Genomic DNA, 20,130 nt, shown 5'->3' with positions numbered 1-20,130 from the left:
TCTCTTTCTGACTATCCTCCTTCCTTTTCTATCCAGCCATCACCAAACCTACCCAGCAATCACCGTGCAGGGTCCTGGTCTCCTCCCGGAGAGTGCCTGCCCCGAGCCCCAGTCCTGAATGCTGGTGCATCAACATCAGGTGAGCGTCTACTCACACCACCGCACACATTACCATGGCTAAGATACTCTCACTAAATGTACATGGATTAAACTCCAATAAAAAAAGACATCTGGCACTGAGGGAATTCAGACAGTCAGGGGCTGATATTATTATGGTCCAGGAGACCCACTATGATAGGGGGGGCTCCTTTGCGTTCGCCTCCAGGCACTACTCTCAGATCTATATGGCTTCGGGCACCCATAAAAAGGCAGGAGTGGCCATACTTATTAAGAGGGGGGCCCCCTTCACCTGCGTGACCCAGCATTGCGACCCACATGGCCACTTTATAATCCTACAGGGACAATGGCAGTCACAGGACATTACCCTATGCACTTTGTATGCCCCGAATGTCAAACAGCACAGTTTTCTGTCCAGGGTGTATGCCCGCCTCTTTAAAACAACACCTAAGGTTCTTGTAATAGGGGGCGACTTCAATCTTACCCACTCATCTTACACAGATCGCCAGACGGTGGGCCCCAAACAACCTCGCCCAGAGTACTCAGAGACTCGAGACTATTCAGGCAAATCTCCAGACGATATGCGCTCTTTGACGCGTGGAGGGCTCTCCGTCCAGGCGATCGACAGTACACGTTCTACTCAGCCCCTCATCGCACTCACTCCAGGATAGATTACTTTTTTGTTAATAACCACACTCTACAGCTCACCCGCAAGGCTCAAATTCTCCCGATTTCATGGTCTGACCATGCCCCTATCCTGCTCACCATAGACCTTGGCACTGCCTTCCGTAGGCCTTATAATTGGAAGCTTAATACCTTCCTCCTCCAACACCAGCCCTCACTGACAGAATTAAATTCCACTCTACAACTCTATTTCAAAGAGAATAATAACCAGGAGGTCTCATCTACCACACTCTGGGAAGCCCATAAGGCGGTTCTCCGAGGTAAATGTATAGCGCTCTCCACAGCGCTAAAAAAAGACACCCTAACTGCAAAAGTGAAAGCGGAAAAAGAACTTAGAGTACTGGAACACAAGCTCCAAACTAACCCCACAATACCTTTACTTAAAAAAATAACTAACCTTCGTATGACTCTTAGGGACCTGGCCTTAGGTCAGGTAGAGAGGGCCCTGACCAGACTAAAACAAATGTTTTATGATAAGGGTAATAAGGCCCACTCTCTTCTGGCCAACAAACTCCGTGAACGCACCCACATGCTATCCCCAAATCAGATTAAAAATAAAAAGGGTCAGCTGTTATCTCACCCAGTGGACATTGCCCGAACTTTTGCAGACTTCTACAAAGACCTGTACAACAGCCTCGACATACCCAGTAACCCTCCTTCTCCAGACCTGACTCAAAAGATACGACAATATTTGGAACAAAGTGGAATTCCACATCTCCAATCATCTGACCTGCTATCGCTTAATGCACAGATAACAGAAGAGGAATTAGAACTGACTGTCAAAAACCTACCATCCCATAAAGCCCCTGGCCCAGACGGTTTTCCCTATGAATATTATAAGGCATTTCTCCCTCAGCTGCTTCCCTATATGTGTAAGCTGTTTAATACCTTCCTCCATGACACCCCAATCCCAGTAGACATGCAGAGATCCTTTATCACCCTAATTCCCAAACCAGACAAAGATCCATCCCTCTGCGCCAATTACAGACCCATTGCACTCCTGAACTCGGACCTGAAAATTTTCACCAAGCTTTTATCTAACCACCTAAATATGATTCTTCCGTCACTGATCCACAAGGATCAGGTGGGGTTTGTCCCACTGCGGCAAGCAAGTGATAACACCAGAAGGGTGATTGACCTGGTGGACGTGGCGGATAGGGAGGGATCCACCTCCATGCTACTGAGCCTTGACGCCGAAAAGGCTTTTGACCGTTTGGGGTGGCCCTTCCTGTTCGCTACTCTGACCCACATGGGCTTCTGTGGACCCTTTATGCGAGCGATCAGGCATCTCTACTCCAACCCCTCCTCACAGGTCAGAACCCCCTTTGCACTCTCCACACCTTTCTCGGTGGCGAATGGCACCAGACTAGGGTGCCCACTGTCGCCCTTACTATTTGCACTGTGCATGGAACCTTTGGTCGCCTCGATCCGGAACAATCCGGACATACGGGGGATAGTGGTTAGGGATAGGGAATTTAAGATTTCCCTATTTGCCGATGACATTATCCTTACACTGACCCAACCTCATATCACCCTCCCGGTCCTACATAGGGAATTAGACAATTTTAGAGCTCTCTCAGGCTATAAAATCAATGCATTAAAATCAGAGGCCCTACCTTTACATATCCCTGAAGCCGAACTCGCACTTTTAAAAGCCAACTTCCATTACAACTGGAAAACGACCGCTCTAAAGTACCTGGGGACCTATATCACCCCAAAATATGACACCCTATACCAAGAAAACTTCCCTCCCCTCTTCCGCTCTATCAGAGCTTTACTGACACAGTGGAAAAAGCATCATATCTCCCTTTTAGCCTCTATTAAGATGACCATCCTCCCGAAGCTCCTATATCTTTTCCAAACCCTTCCTATCCCTGTACCACTTAAACACTTGAAAAAGCTCCAGTCAGACCTACTCCAATTCGTCTGGAACTATAAAAGGCATAGGATACCGAAGACAGTAATGCTGGCGTCGCGCAGGGAGGGAGGACTAGCTTTCCCTGATATTATTAAATATTATCAGGCTGCGCAATTAAGAGCGATAGCCTCATGGTTCACTCAAAAATCATATAATAAATGGACCGAAATCGAAAAGCTTTGGCTAGCTCCAATACACCCGAACAACCTTCTATGGAGTGCGGAGGCAGAGGTGCCCCCCGGCCGGATGCTGGGCCCCATGTCATTGTTACGACGAACTTGGCGTACACTGGCCCGACCTCACAAATTGTCCTCAGAAAGATCACCACTGACCTCTTTTATCTGCAATCCTAAAGTGCCAGCTAGCCTTACACACCAGATGTCTTACCCTTGGTCCTCTAGAAACTTATTTCATTTCGGAAGTATAGTGGAACCTAGAACTCGTAAATTATTATCTTTTTCAGAATTACAAGCAAAATACTATTTGCCAAAACAGGCATTCTACGGATATTTACAAATTAGGCACTACGCACTGACTATAACCTCGAACCTGCAGTTCTCTCCCCCATCCTCCTTTGAATCTATAATATTAGAGGGGAATACACAGAAAGGTGTCATTTCGGGAATTTATAAGATTCTAAATGCCATCTCCCTAGAGGAGCAGGGAAAACACTCATACATGCTTAAATGGGAGAAAATCCTTGAAGAAGAACTACCTCTAGCACAATGGCAGGCGATCTGGAACCAAACAGCAAAGAGTTCAATGTGCACCCTTTATAAGAAAAATGCATACAAAATTTTGTTCTTCTGGTATATGACCCCAGATGTACTCCATGCAATTTTCCCCACTACCTCAGACCGGTGTTGGCGATGTCAGGGAGCAAGGGGCACCCTCATACATATCTACTGGGAGTGTCCACTGATTGTCCCCTTTTGGGATAAGGTCCAGCATCTATTGTCCCACCTTTTGGAACTGCAGGTTCGAGCTTCTCCAAAGTTCTTTTTTCTAGGATTATCACCACTCAAGCTTCGCACACCATATAAGAAACTAGTAAGGCATATACTCACAGCAGCCAGATGTCTAGTAGCCCTAAACTGGAAACGCCGTTCCCCACCCTCTCCTGAAGATCTTTACTCCAGAATTAAAGATGTTGAACTGATGGAGAGAATGACGGCTAGAATGCAGGACAGATTGGAGGCACACAATGGGGTATGGGAGCTGTGGCATCTCCGGGAGGACCCACCATGACCAGGTACCAACCTTACTCAGATGGCCTACTTTACATTTCCCCCCCCCTCTCCCTCTTTCTCTCTTCCTTTCCTTCTACTCATTCTTCTACAATACAGTTATTAAAGATTTGAATTCTCATAGGCATTATTCTACATTAATGTAATTGAATTAACATTCTCTATTTACAAAAGGAATTGCTAGCAGTTAAACAATGATATATCTTTGAAACATAATATGATTTCAAAACCTCTATATCATAAGTATATGTTTGATTGTGGATAAGATATGTTGAATAATATTTACAACTTTCCATGCTCCTTTATTCTGTATCGCAACCAAGAATGATAACAATAATAAAACTGTTATTTGAAAAAAAAATATACATAATGTGAACGTGTGGACACCTGACCATTACACCCATATCAGCTTACTGGACATCCCTTTCCAAAATCACAGGCATTAATATGAAGTTGCCCCCCCTTTGCAACTAAAACAGCCTCCAATCCTCTCGGACTCAAGAGATTTCCCATTACTTCCTCTCCTGTAAATACCACAAAGTGAGAGGAAATCTCTCCAAAGTGAAGTTATTCCACTCTAAAGCTGGCCATATGGATCAAAATGTGTCAGATTCAGAATTTTAATCCGTCTATGGCTGTTCCTCTTCAACACTTGTTAATCTAACAATCAACTTCATTCAAATGGGAATGTTGGAACATTTTTGTTCGATCAGCGACTGCAGCTGATTGGCTGCAGCACTGATCAGTGTATACTGACAGCGGAGGAGTCCCCGCTGTCAGAAAACAATAGCGCATTAGGGAAGATTCCCCCATCCACCTCGCTGGTGTGGATGGGGGAATAGGTTCATTTAAAAAAAAAAAGACCCATCTATGCCAAGCATTAGACTGTTGTGACAGAAACAGGTGACCGATTGTTGCCCTATTCCAGTTCTGATGCTAGTAGAACTGAACCAGTGGAACCCCTATTATCTGCAACATAATTGAGATCCTCACCTTTTACAACTATAATATGAATATCCTAAAAGGTTCCTTCTGATAGGCCTCAATTGTAAAATAATAAGAAATATATTGGTAAAAATAGTAAAAGAAAAAATACAATACAATACAGTACAAAGCTACCACACTCCTAACCACCTGAAGAACAAATAGTTATCAATCAAAAGTATAATAAATATAGTGAATTTAAATAAAAACATACTTCTAAAAAAACTCCACTCTAAGTATGTGTCCAGTATAGGGTAGATATATTTAAAAAAAATGTGGCCATAAATCACACTACACCTCCAGTGAATATCTGTGGAAAATGTTCATCCACATTGAAAACACCATCGATAAGTGATCTTCAAAAGAATCTTGGTCACCCACTGGAAGTATTTACCCAGAGACACGGGCCAGGATTCCTGTTCTGGTGACAACTAGACATGTGCAAATTGTTTCATTATGAAAATGAATTTGAAATAGAAACAAATTGCAATAAATACAGTAAGGTATAAAAGTGAAATAAAATGAGGATTCCTTCTTAGGCTGCCGAATAGAATAGATTACAAAAGAATGGAAACAAATAGAATAGACTAGAATAGAAAATAAAATAATGGAATAGAATAAAAAACAGAATAAAAAACAATAGAATAGAAAATAAAAGACTAGAAAATAGAATAAAACATAAAATAATTAAACAGAATAGAACAGAACAAAAGAGAATAGAATAGAACAGAAAATAAAGGAATAGGCTAGAAAAGAATAGAAAGAATAGAATGAAACAGAAAATAAAGGAATAGGATAGAAAATAATAGAATAAAATAGAATAGAATAAAACAGAATAGAATAGAAAATGGAACAGAGGAGCATAGAATAGAAAAATAGAATCGATTAAAAACAGAATAAAATAGAACAAATACAGCCATCTTCCACAATTCAAATTTGGAATACATTCATATTTCGGATAAATTTGAATTCCAGATAAAATTGAATTGAATACATTCATATTTCGGATAAATTTGAATTCCAGATAAAATTGAATTTCAAATAGATTTGAAAAAAAAACGAATATACGAAACTAATCCAAATATACAAAACAAATTCTGAAAAGGAATCATTCTAACATAACGAATATGATGAACAAAATTAATTTAACCTACAAATCCGAAACAACCAATTTTTTCTGTTGTGCACATCTCTAGTAACAACTTAAAATTTTAATAGATGGTGAATCTTCCCAACTGGGACACAGAAGTAAAAACCTGACAGAGGATCTACCCCTGACCAGAGGGCCTGGTTATGTGATACTGTTATGCCGCGTACACACGGGCGGACTTTGACGGACTAGGTCTGGCGGACTTTGACGGACTTTCCGAATGAACGGACTTGCCTACACACGATCAACCAAAGTCCGATGGATTCGTATGTGATGACGTACGACCGGACTAAAACAAGGGAGTTCATAGCCAGTACACAATAGTTGCCCTAGCGTTGGTCTTTGTCCGTCGGACTAGCACTCGAGTCCGTCGGAAAGATTTGAAACATGTTTCATTTGTAGGTCCGTCGAACTTTTGGGGAAAAAAAGTCCGCTGGAGCCCACACACGATGGAATTATCCCACGGACTCCGGTCCGCCGGACCAAGTCTGCCGTAAAGTCCGCTCGTGTGTTCGCGGCATAACACGCAGAAGATGGCATGTGTTTTCAATATGAAGTCAAAAAGTGAGCCTAGAATTCTGTTCAGATGGAGTAAAAGCTAAATAAGTGAGAAAACACAACTTTTAGAAGTAAGCCTGCTTGTTTATGGTAATGTAGGATTGTATATTTACTGTATATTATTCTCATATATGCTCATTTGTGGTTCAATGGAAATGTGGGCTGATGTAGACGATGGTATTTATTGATTTTCTATTTACCTTGCGAAATAGTGAGGTAATGAGCTTTTGGGTATTGTAGTAAGGCGAGTTGACCCAAATAATACGGACGAGGTTGAGGAGATGAGGTAATTTTTCAGGAATGTTTTTGAGTTTCAGGGACATCAGCTCTTTAAACGGTTCTTGAAGTATGGATAAAAAGCTGAGGTTAGACTGAGCCTGGGCAGACACAACCTACAAGAGAGGAAACACATTGGGATCATTTAGTGAGGCAAAGAGGAAATATGATCATTTACATTAACTTGATCTGGCCTATCAATGCTCTAGGACAGGGGTAGGCAAACATGGACCCCCCCAGCTGTTGTGGAAAAACAAGTCCCATGGACTGGAGAGCCAAAGTTTGTCTACCTCTGCTCTAAGGTGTCAACAGTGAAGTGCCTGCAAGTACCTGTGTTAGTCATCAAATCGATCCCGGGTGAACCCGCAAGCATCCTAAACCCTGGGGGTACATTGAGCCTCAACTACTGGCTAATTGTAGGTTAGGCTCCCCTTCCTTTAGCTAAACCCCACCCCCATCTGAAATACATACAGTATGCAGTAGTGAAATATTTGTAAATAAGCCATCTTCTATATAAAAATTCATGATGTATTTCCAATCCATTTTTAGCATTTTGGATATGAGCAGAAAGAGTTAGGATCTCTGTCACTTTTTTTTTTACTTTCACAATATTTATTGAAAAGTTTGAAAATTTTACAAGTAGTAAAACAAGCATCAATACAAATGTACCAACGTCAGCGGAGCAAATACGGAAAAGCAAATGTAATGTATAAGACATTATTTACCATATCACCAGACTCAAAGCAATAAAAGGTAGCAGCAGAGCATGTAGGGTTTAGTGCTCCATCACCTGATGCACCAGTGAGATGAGTACACACCTAATGAAGACCACCCCCAGATCATGACCCTGGCCATATATAGAGGACACCTGTCTCTCTTTGGGCCATACTGAGGAGAGTTTTTTTAGTGTGGTGAGGAAGGCTGGAACCACTATCACCAACAGACTTCCTGGTCTGATCACAGCATTGTCACCAACTCCGGAAGTGAAGGGAGATCTCCTTGATGATCTCAAAAATACACTAAAAGCCTGGAAAAGGTAAAGAGGTTCTGGCCTTTCCTCACGAGATCCAAAGCTAAAAAATAATTTAAGCTGAAGTTGAACTCACTGACATTTTAGACTTTGCTTAAGACTGACCGGACCATGATCCAGGTTTTCTTTAACACTGTGTAAATGTTCCCCTCGGGATGGATACTAAAGAATAACAGAAGGGCTGAAATACTTAGATCTCCTGAAAATAATGCCAATTCAGGTGTTTCCAGTGATGGTCACACGGGACCAAAAAAATTCTTTCACATGACCTTTGCTGGAGGGGAGGTTCTACCAATCAAAGCTTTGACACTCCCCTTTACTATAAATCCCATGATCTAAAACTTTGACCTCTGGTCATGTGATCAAGACTGGAGGGAGATAAAATCAGCATTTTCTCCAGAAAAAAACACAAGTACATCATTCCCTTCTGTAAGGTTGGCCATACATGGTCGAATTTCGAAAGAATTTTCTTTTGAAAATCAGAAAATTTGTGAGTTTTGTGATCCAATGGTGCCACCATTGATTTCGAAATTCGGCCAACCAAGCCTTCAATTTCACCTCATGTTGCTATAGAAAATAATTTTCGTGGCTGGGAATCTTCTTTTCTTTCCGGGAATTTTCTTTTCTTGCACATGCGCATTTTTTTTTCAATTACATTTCTCGCACGATTCTCCCATCATTGATTAGAAAATTGTTAGTTTTTCATAAAAATTCCAACATGTCCAATTACTCAAATTTGATTTCCGCATGAAAATCGGCTGTTGCTGCAGCCCACTAATGGTGCGAAATATGAACGAAAATTCTTGGATAAGATTTTCAAAAGAAAATTCTTTTGAAATTCGACCCATGTATGGCCTGCTTTATTCTATATTTGTCCATTCCAGCAAAACTGTTAAAGCTGAACTCCAGACAAATACTAAGATGAAATACATACAGTATATGAGACCTGTTTGACCTGACAATAGATTTGTATTTATGTCCATCCAGTTCTGAGTTTTACACAGCTCTCTCTCACATAACTCAGTCCTGTCCTGATTATTCTCTGCTGCACTTGTCTTAATTTAATGCATTGTCCCTCCCTCAGCTTGTGATTGGACAGTGAAAAGAGAAGTAGCAGACTGATGAGCTCATCTCCATGTCATTCTGCTCTCTCTTTCGGTTTTTACCTCTCACAGTTTGAGCTCTGCTGTACGATGGACTACAAGAGGCTGATACTTGTGATTCATGTGCTTATATAGTGCTTGCATTTAAAAAATGGATTTGGTGATGTACTGAAGCCCAAGTTTGTTTTAAAAAAAATAAGCACAAGGGACATTAAGTACTATCAGTGTGATGGGTCCCTTGTGCTGCAATCATCTGGTTTAGAAGACATCTTCTTCCTCCAAGGCTTCCCTCACCCATGGCACTGTAATCTTCCAGTGCAGCAGGGGTTAATAGAAATGAGGGCGTTTTGACAGTCCGCCCAGCTCCTCCATTCATAGAAGCTGTACTACAGCTTCTATGAATAAAACATAATCTATATGGAGGTGGTGGACCTTTTACACATCTACCCATCCTCCATTCATAGATCATTTTTCATCCATAGAATATGCAATAGTATAGCTTCTATGAATGGAGGAGGGAGGTGGAAAGGGTGGGCATTGTCGGGCACTCTTGATGAGTGCCTGTCATAGCTCCCTCAGTTCTATTAACCCCCACTGCACCGGAAAATTATGACAGTGGTGGTGGGGTGATTTCTAATATACCAGATGACAGCAGCACATGGGACACACTACATTGATGGTAATGTCCCTTGTGCTGATGTTTTTTTTAAACATCGGCTTTAAGGCAGAAATAAACCTTAAAGTGGTTGTTAACGTGTTTGTAAGTATAATATACAGCACAATGCTTGTGCTGTGTCATTTGGCCCCCTGTAACACCAAATACCTGGCTGATCCTGTCTGGCTATACCCCCCTCCCTGTAAACTGACCACGGTGCATCATGGCTGCTGAGCCCTGACACCGTGGTCAGTTTACGTGCCTCCGTCATCCGCTCTCATCTCTGTCCTCTTCTGTGCTCCCCTCCATCCTCTCCCCATTCTCCCCTCCCTGCCTGTCAGCTCCGTGTCCGCCCCCTTCCTGCTGCTGAAATTACTGTTCAATTTTTACAGTATCCTCTCTGTTTAATGTAATCTGCTTCTGTGTCTGTGCATTATAAAAAAATGCAGCTATATAGCCTTTTTCAGAGCACCGCTCAGCGCTCACGTGACCCGCCGGCTCTCTCCCTCCGTCATTCGCAGCCCTGCTCCGTCCCCCCCCTTCCTCCTCTGTCCTCTCCCCCCTCCCCTCCCTGCCTGTCAGCTCTGTCCACTCCCATGGGACACTCATGGGAATAAGGGCTTTAGAAAACTAAATGAGGAAGGAGACTTGGAGACCAAAAAACAGACTGTTACGCTAGATCTTAAATTCAGAGTCAGTGGTTTTCTCTCACCTGGATCTGCTGGGACATATTTTGGAAAGGTTCCACATAGGATGACTTTGCCATCTTTAGGATGTGCTCGATGTGTTTGACTCCGGGCTTATCCAGCTGCTTGCTGATTCCAGAGAGGTCAGTGCATTGTTCTCTCCAAAATTCAATCACCTCTAGAGGACCTAAGCTCTCACCCATCTCCACTGCTTCCTTGGCTCTCAGAAACTCTTTGATCTGGCGGGTCCAATGCACCATGGTAACTAGGAGAGTGGAAACAAATTTACTTAAAGAGCTTCTCAAGGAATGAACAAACAAACCAATTACATATCTAAGTGACACATTAGCCCATACATGAAAAGTATGGTGAAGGCTGTAGGCCTGTGGATGAGGACCACATGCAGAATAATCATATGCATTAAGCTCAATCTACCAGTAGGGTCCAGACCTTGTGCCACGTACCACTTTGTTTTTCCCACAAGGTGCTACAATAGGCCCAAAGCAGTCAGGAATGAGCATCTATAAGACTCTGAATCACCACTCTCAAATTAAACATGTGCTTAGCCCATGCAGGGCAGAGCAACATGTTCACTTAAAGTGGTTGTAAACCATAGTATGTGCTTGTCTCAATTTAGAGCATTAAGTGTCATTTCTATCTGCTGCTTCATTTCTCTGCTTATCAGCATGAGTCACTTCTGACAAGTTTTCCTGACACCTAGAGAAAAAAGGTAAGAGGGGAGGTAGCTCCAGGCTGATTGACAGCCTCAACTCTGTTCCTGTGTGGCGGTGGAAGGGGGTGTGTCTCTTTCCTCCAATCAGCTCTCAGAGCTCTCCTCACTGATGTAACTTCAGCTCTCTGCCCCTGCTTTTCAGAGCTGAGAGATCCCATGTAAATTCTGCACTCTGAATGGCTATAGGGGAAAGACAATGGTAGATAAACAGGTACAACTTATGTAGGAGGATTAGTTTCATCTCATGTATCAGCTGAGGCCAGTCACATCACTGGCTATATGTGAGGGTATACTTTAACTACCACTAGAGATACCCACAGTGGAAAGTTTTGTTTTGTTTCAGATTTGTTCGTTGGGTTACTAATTTTGTTTCGTCATAATCCTTATGTTAGAATGACTCGTTGTCGGAATTAATTTAGTATATATTCGTATTCCTTTTGTATATTCGTTATTTTTAAATTGATTCGAAATGAATTAAAGTAAATATCCTGCATTTTTGCTTGGGAGTGTGAGTGTTAAATTCTGCTTTAGGCTCTCTAAATAGAGGCTTTGTTTCAACAGGGGGTAATGAGAAATGAAGTTGTGAGAAAAGTCCTGGACAGCCGCACTCAAAATAATTATCGCCTTTATTAGATAAAAATCAACAAAAGATACATGCTACAGCAAGAAGTACAGGAAAGCTGCCACGTTTCACACTATAGTTAGTGCTTAATCATAGCCTATGATTATGATTAAGCACTAACTATAGTGTGAAACGCGTCAGCCTTCCTGTACTTCTTGCTGTGGCATGTATTTTTTGTTGATTTTTATTTAATAAAGGCGATAATTATTTTGAGTGCCACTGTCCAGGACTTTTCTCACAACTTCATTGTTACAAGCATTGCCGGCACCCGTGGTTTCCAGCCTGGAGGAGAGGTCTGTTCCTGATTAACCTTCCTAGAGCATGATTTCTCTCTCTGCTACTTCAGGGGGTAATGAGAAACTGGAAAACGTGAAAAGCGATCTACAACTCCACTTGCTGACTGAAAATGAGAATGCATAATAATAATAATATGAAATATTACATATTTGCCTGAATAAGAAAAATGATTTTTTCAAATGTTTTTTCTTAATAATAAAAAGCCCACTATTCATTCCCTTTCACTATAAATATCAGATATACTCACTCTCTAGCCTCTGCACCAGCGGTTTGTCCTCGATGGCGGTTTCAGCTTCCACATTCATGGCCTCAATGGGGATGTAAAAGACAGTTTGGCCCTGTAAATTATACCTGGTGTCTGGAGTAGAAGAAATTATAGGTTAGGACGTTTGGGGTCAATTCATTTAGGGTAGAATGTATAAAGCCATCCAAAAGCGATAGTTCAGTTACAGGCAGAGTTTGGTTAGAAGAGTGAACCAATGGCTTTGCTTCCCACCTAAGAGCCTCAGTCTTCAACAAAGATATTCCCACATCTTTTCGGGTTCTGCAAAAAATAAACCTAAAACCCAACTCCACCCTGCCCTCTGGATCCCCACCTCACATTTATTTTTATACTTACCCTTTTCCGATATTTTCTTTTTTGATCATGTGAGGTGTAGGGTTCTTGTCCTCTTGTGCACTGGGTGGTCCTCAATGTCACTGACATAATGGTGTGAGTTCCATTTTCTGCATTATTATATGTGAATACAGAGTTCCATGGTGATGACCCTCCTAGGGGGTGGGCCCATGACACCCTGCACTCATTGGAAGTGGGCTTGGTGACATTGGGCGTCATTCAACCCAAAAAACTGGTGCTGGATTACAGAGCGGGTGAGTCTGCAAGGGACAGTGCCAGAGATGAGTTGAATGTCGCATCAAAAGCTGTTTTTTTTGTTGTTTTTTTACAGCTGCTGGGGGACTAGTTAGAGAAAAACTAATGTGAATTACAAACCTGATTCCAAATCCAGTAGGAAGAGTGAGAACCCAGTAATGGCTCCAGTAATGTGTACACCTGGGGATGCTCAGAGGTCTCACCAACAGAGAGATATAAGGTTGTACATACAGTGCCATTTTGTCATGTTACAACCTAAAACGTAAATGTATTTTATTGGGATTTTATGTGATAAACCAACACAAAGTGGCACATAATTGTGAAGTGGAAGGAAAATGATAAATGGTTTTCAGAATTTTTTACAAATAAATATGTGAAATGTGTGGCGTGCATTTGTTTTCAGCCCCCTTTACTCTGATACCCCTAACTAAAATCTAGTGGAACCATTTGCCTTCAGAAGTCCTGTGTTTAATTTAATCTCAGTATAAACACAGCTGTTCTGTGAAGACCACAGAGGTTTGTTAGAGAACCTTAGTGAACAAACAGCATCATGAAGACCAAGGAACACACCAGACAGGTCAGGGATAAAGTTGTGGAGAAGTTTAAAGCAGGGTTAGGTTATAAAAAAAAATCCCAAGCTTTGAATATCTGACAGAGCAATGGTTCTCCTGGTTAAAACCATAAATAGTTACATAGCATAGATCATAGATGATCTCTCTTATCGTGATTTTCAACCAACATGTTTCCTGGAACAAAGTCCACCTTTTCAAGGATACATATGCAGTTCAAACTTACAGATAATATATGGTATATAAGAGTATGAATGAATTAGCATGTAGCACCTCTTTCACCAATGATGTGTCAAAAATCACCAACTTTACATCCCTGTTTAGGGAAAAAGGGTCCTCAAGACGGATTGGTCAACCAAAGGATCAGCCTACTTGTTGCCAGTCACTAAAATACCTCTACCATGGTCATCCTGCTGGACACTGAAGGTCAGCGAGAAAAGCTTGGACCAGCCATTCTCAACCAGGGTTTGGTGGAACTCTAGTGTTCCTCCAGAGATTGTTAGGGGTTCCTCCAGCTGTGGCTGAGTGACCTCTAGACAGATTGGTCTGCCAAATCAACGTTCTACCTGTTGCCAGGCAAGAAATACCATGGTTATCCTGCTGGACACTGAAGGTCAGCGGGAATAGCTTAGATGAGCCATTCTCAACCAGGGTTCCAGGGCCAACACCACTTGGCAGAGCCAGCAGCATGACTTCAGTTATCTTTTTAGCTATCTGTAAGGGTGGCAATCTGACCACCACTCTAAGGAGGCCATTCTTTCCACAGGTAACCAATGTGGGGTACATTTTTCCCACTGATCCCCAATAAATAGGGTAAACCAAGGGTTCCTTAAAACCTACAAATATTTTAGGGGTTCCTCTGGGGGAAAAAAAAGTTGAGAAAGGCTGGCTTAGACTGAGGGCAGGGAGTGATGTGAATGTACAAAATATGTAAAGCACTGCGTAAATTGTCACCACTATATAAATACCTGTAATAAATACATTTAAAAAGTAGCGTGCAGACTTGTTGGTGTCACTCATTTGGTGATGATGTGGCTCGATTACGTGGTACAAGAATGATGTCCAGATCCCCTCAGCCGTACGAACCATATTTATACTGCCAATAGAAGCTAGATTGAAGTTTAGCATATGACTACTATTATGGAAGTGGAGGAAGCCCACATATCTGTACTCATTTTGATAAAAGTGGACCATGGAGTTTATCTATTATGCCTGGTAAACATTTACTCTTCCATGCCTGATCCCAGTTGGGTGAGTGAGGCTACATATGGCATGTGCAATTGAATTTACAACCTTTATCTTTATACTATGCATACTTACAGCTTGGGAATTCAGCAGCAGCTGGACTGGATTGTTTATAGAAGTGGTTTAAACACACTATGCCAACTGGAGAATTCAAGTATATTGATTGGTACGACTTGGGATTGACCGCCTCGTTCATCTGTAAAACTTATTTGGAGCTTTTCACTTTGCAGCCTGTTGTGTTTTGTTTGAACGGCGGAGCCGAATTCAGAGTATTGGACAATATGCTAACCGCGTGAGCAGTCATTCAATTAAATATCGGATATATTTTCGAGATATTTCTACCATGGAGCTTTAGTATTCTGCTGGGTAGGATACATGATGCATATTTGTTAGTGTTTAAGTCAGCATTGTCTATTTCATCCATATAGCACAGTGGAAGTATTGATGGATTTATACAAGTTCATTTGATGCACTGTGAGATACAATATTACATTTTATTACACTTTTTTATTTCTCTGTTTTATTCTTCTTTGGTGTACCGATGCATGTATTTAGGTATTAAAGTCAGGTGCTTTATATACTCAGGTGTGTTATTATCTGCATTTATATTAGAGAGATTTTTTTGTATTGTTACCTTAGAACAGGGGTGTCAAACACAATTTCATTGTGGACTGCATCAGCATTATGGTTGCATCTGTAAAGCCTGGTACACACGAATGATCGTCCGTTATTTTTTCCATGCTAGTCTCATATCAAAAATGAAGAGCTTACTCAAGTTGCAAAAATTCTTGTTTGACAAAATAAAAAATTCAGAATTGATGTAATGTATTGTATTGTATTAATATTGTATTTTTGGACGAATACTGTACTGATTAACCACTGGCCCACCGGGCACTTTCACCCCCTTCCTGCCCAGGCCAATTTTAAGCTTTCAGCACTGTCATACTTTGAATGACAATTGCTCGGTCATGCTACACTGTACCCATATAACATTTTTATATATATATATATATATATATATATATATATATATATATATTTTTTTTTTTTTTTTTTTTTTACACAAAGAGATCTTTCTTTTGGTGGTATTTAATCATCACTGGGTTGTTTATTTTTTGCTAAATTAACAGAAAAAAGACCGGAACTTACGGAAAAAATAATGTTTTTCATAGTTTGTTATAAAATTTTGATAACAGGTAATTTTTCTCCTTCACTGATGTGCGCTGATGAGGCTGCACTAATGAGGCGGCACTGATGAGGTTGCATTGATAGGAGGCCCTGTTGGGCACCAATGAGGCAGCACTGGTGGGCACTGATGAGGAGGCACTAAAGAGGTTGCATTGATAGGCACCGATAGGAGGCACTGATGGGAAGCACTGAGAGGTGGTACTGATGGGCACTGATAGACGGCACTGATAAGTGACGGTGATGAGGAGGCACTGATTGGCAGCACTGATGAGCACTGATTGGCAGCACTGGTGGGCACTGATAATTAGGACACTGATAATCAGTGCCATGATTATCAGTGTAGATGTCCCTTTTACACAAGCCGGTTATCGGCTCTCCTCTATTCTCCGAAAGGAATGGCAATAACTGGCTTGTGTTTACATCGTGGTCAGCTGTGATTGAACACAGCTGATCACATGGTAAAGAGCTGCTGATTGGCTCTTTACCCCGATCTGTGATAAGCTGTGTCCCAAGGACACATTGATTACAAAGCGCCGCGCCGTTCGTGGTAGGCGTGATCATGGGAGGACATCATATGACGTCCTCCCCAGAACTGGACTGTAGCCATCATTTGGCTATAGCGTGGTCAGCAAGTGGTTAATCAAAAGTTGAACAGTCTGGTGTTTACGGAAAAAAAATTGTGTTTATCCCTTGTGATAATTTCAGATGAACTGTTGTGATTGGCTCTCGAAAGCTGTGTACTAGCGATCATATTATTATAAGGAACTCAACCAAATCACCACCCCCAAGCCCCCCCTCCCCCCCAAAAAAAACACATCGAACAGTGGGTGTGGCCAACCATAGGAGGATCCTGAAGGGGCATTAAATACCAGGAGTGCATTATGTGTGGAGTTCCAGGATGCCCTATGTACACAGTGCAGAGTTCAGATGTGCGGTACATACAAAGTGCAGGGTTCAGGGGCACGCTATGTACAGAGTATAGTTTAGGGGTGCCCTATGCACAGAATGCAAAGTTCAGGGGTGTGCTGTGTACAGAATGCAGTGTTGAGGAGTGTGTTACATAGAGTGCAGGGTTATGGGGTGTGCTATGCACAGTGTGCAGGATTCAGCTCTCTTTCACAGGATGTCCACATCTCACTTCCACCCCTCCTTGGCTCTCAATTTGGCACCACTCTCCCCCATCCTCCACCTCTGCACACAACTCCCTCAACAGCTCCTATCCCCCCTCCCCAAAATCTTCCTGGTATGTCACCTACCTGGCCCAGCTCTAGTACCTCCCGGCAGTGTAGGTGGCTCCACCTTAGTCTCTCACTTGCAAAGAGATCATTGGTCGGCATTTGTGCACCCGAGCACAGATGGGGTTTAAAGTGCAGCTTACCACGTGATGCCTCACCCCACCACACTGCACTTGCATCTGTATCTCCCTTGTCCCAGCCGTGAGTGCAGGGCAGGGATCTGTGAGAGCCACAGACAGGAAAGCTATCCTTGTAAACACAGAAGGCTTCTGTGTTTACAAGTGACAGTGGTGAGTGTGGAGTGGAGGCATGATCTGTAGGTGATAAAACAGAGTTCCGCCACGTTCCGGCAAAAAAGAAGCCCTGAGTGCAAGGGCCACATGAAATGGCCTGACGGGCCAGATTTGGCCCATGGGCCGTAGAACAAAGGTTGGCAATCCCAGCAAGTGTGCTTGAGGTGGTACTTTATGCCTTTTCTGCTGGTGCACGATGATTCTGGCCACCCACCTCCATGACGGCAGCTCAGAATGTTCCAGGCTGTGATCAAGGAAGCCCCCTCCAGAATTGTGTCATGAGCCCCTTCTACAGCTAGCAGATCTAGATTTACAGCCACGGATAGGGGTGTACAGGCTGTACAGAGGGGTCAGCAGGAAGGCTAGACCTGGATACACACATCAGATGCTGATTCAGTATGTAGTAAAGAAAGGCAGACTAGAGAGCAAGCTAGAAAAGGGGGGATCCCGGCACACAGCCTTCTCCATTATCATGCCATTATAGTTAGAGGTCTGCTTGCAATCAGGCACACGGTGTAACAGCACATTCTTCCAGACTCATATTGGATTACAAAAAGCACTGGTGGGGGTGACAAAGAACCCCCCACTGGCCTTGAAAAAAAGATCCTTTGTGCTGAGGTTTATGTGTGCCTGTAGGAATATAATTTCTGTCATTGTAATTAAATATTACAAGGACTGCAGAATGTGTGTGTGGAGTATATGGAAGTAAGCTCATTAAACCTATCAATCCATACCCAAAATTTAGCCTAATTTAACCAACCTTTTGCTGTGGCACACCTCTCATGCCTCAGAACCTAATCACCCTGAGGTGCCCCTCTTAAAGTAGAATTCAAATCTAAACCAATTAGTCTTAAAATGGTCCCTCTCCCCTTCCAACACCTATGCTGACAAACCTGTGTATAAAAGATATAAATACTTCCCATTTGCAGCCCACTCAGATCCAGTTATATGGCGGCTGCAGGGGAGAGGAGCAGTGATGTCACCCATAAGCTTCCATGTCCCAGCCATGGTTGGTAGTCGCTCCTCTCCCTTGCAGCCAATGCTGTCTGACACAGGGGAGCCGAATCATGTGACTAGATCAGAGCAAGCTGAAAATAGGCAAGCGTATACATCTGTTTTTACTAAGGTTCATCAGCGTACGGCAGGGGAGGGAACATTTTTAAGACTAGTTATGTTTGGGCTGCAATTCTACTTTACATTCTAAAGTTGGGAGTTGTAATGGGTGCCTGGAAGGTGGTTCAGAGACACTGGTGGGGGGCATGTGGGGGAACCCTGTCAGATAGGCTGTAAGGGGCCCGTGATTTCTTATGCTTGACCCTGCTTGGCACTCTCAATTTCTTGCTAACATTTTTCGGCACATTAGGCTCAAAAGGTTGCTTACCCTGTGTTAGCAAGTTGTAAGCCAGTTTCTCAGTCATTTAAACCAACATACTGGCAATTCAAGAAAAATTTTAAAACTATATTATAGCATTTAAAGTTATTGTAAAGGCTAAAATATATATTTTTTAAAATAAACATGTTATACTACCTGCTCTCTGCAATGATATTACCCTGAACCTCCTCTTCTGGTGTCCCCTGCTGGAGCTCTTGGCTCCAGCACTACTCCATGCGCCACCATAGGAAGCCACTTCTTATGGGTGCGCACATGTGGGCTTGCTCCTGAGTCGGGGTGTGTGCGGTCATAGACACACACAGTGTGACTTGGCCCCGCCCCCTGCTCACAGAATTTGATTGGCAGCAACAGGAGCCAATGTCTCCTCCTGTGAGTGCAGTAAGAGAGGAATCAGTCGCTACAGGAGGGGCACAGTGCTGGATCGAGTGAGGCTAAGTATTCGGGAAGGGGGGTGGGGTTAATACTTGGAAATTTGTTTTACCCTAATGCAGTAAACGTACTGAGGTAAAAAATGAAATGCCTTTGCAACCAGTTTAAAATCCAGGAAAATAATTTTTCACTTAAAACGGTTCTGTGGGAAAATTCAAGGTTCCCCTCTCTGGTTCCCACTTCCAGGTGTTTTGTATGTCTAAGACCCCTCCCCCCACACGGTGCACTATGGCTTCATCCAATGTCACTGGTTTGTCTAAGCTCCAGTCTTGTTAGCTCTGAAGGAACATACCAATGACATGGCAGTCAGGGGGCACAGATTTCTGACACACCTGGACGTGTCGGATGTTGAAGATTTCAGCATTGGGTGCACCAAAACTGGATTCGCTGGGAGCAGGAATGGTATGGAATCACAATTTCCTTTTCCAGGCTGCTTTTTATTACATTTTCTTTCACCTACAGAGTTGCTTTCAAAAGAAAAGAGTTGGCTGGAATACCAGATTAGGCCAAGTGTCACAAATCCAATAGAATCATTCCATAAAACCATCTAAAATACAGACAATCCTTCCATTGTTCTCCATGAAATGTATTCTTGGTACGGCTTGGGAAACTGAGGTTTGAGGTTTTAGCCAATCTGTAGCCACAGACCACAATGAGGGTGAGATAATGTTAGGAAAAAAGAAACAGGTTTAAAGGGTTTAAAGGGATAGCGTAACAGGGCTGTCAACTATGAAACCTAGTAGAACATTCTCAGGAAACTTTGCCTCTGATGGTTAATCTGCAGGTTGCACTTGTCAAGGGGTTGAAAAATAAAGTTTAAATAATGGGTGCTTAACCTGTGGCCCTC

The 20,130-nt window shown here is 42.5% G+C and overlaps 1 protein-coding gene across 1 annotated transcript in view; it reads right to left on the bottom strand.

The window, feature by feature from the left end:
* The window catches only part of DNAH2 (dynein axonemal heavy chain 2), a 391,751-nt gene that overhangs the window by 336,613 nt on the left and 35,008 nt on the right, over window positions 1-20,130 (bottom strand). The window contains exons 5-7 of the mRNA XM_073623723.1: window positions 12,308-12,418; window positions 10,435-10,673; window positions 6,859-7,050 (exon numbers count right to left, since the gene is read on the bottom strand). Of these exons, the coding sequence (XP_073479824.1) occupies window positions 6,859-7,050; window positions 10,435-10,673; window positions 12,308-12,418 (542 nt within the window). The remainder of the gene's footprint in view (window positions 1-6,858; window positions 7,051-10,434; window positions 10,674-12,307; window positions 12,419-20,130) is intronic.

The sequence above is a fragment of the Aquarana catesbeiana genome, linkage group LG03 (assembly GCF_042186555.1).
Source record: "Aquarana catesbeiana isolate 2022-GZ linkage group LG03, ASM4218655v1, whole genome shotgun sequence".
Taxonomy (NCBI): Eukaryota; Metazoa; Chordata; class Amphibia; order Anura; family Ranidae; genus Aquarana; species Aquarana catesbeiana.
This window is presented reverse-complemented; position numbering and strand designations above follow the sequence as displayed.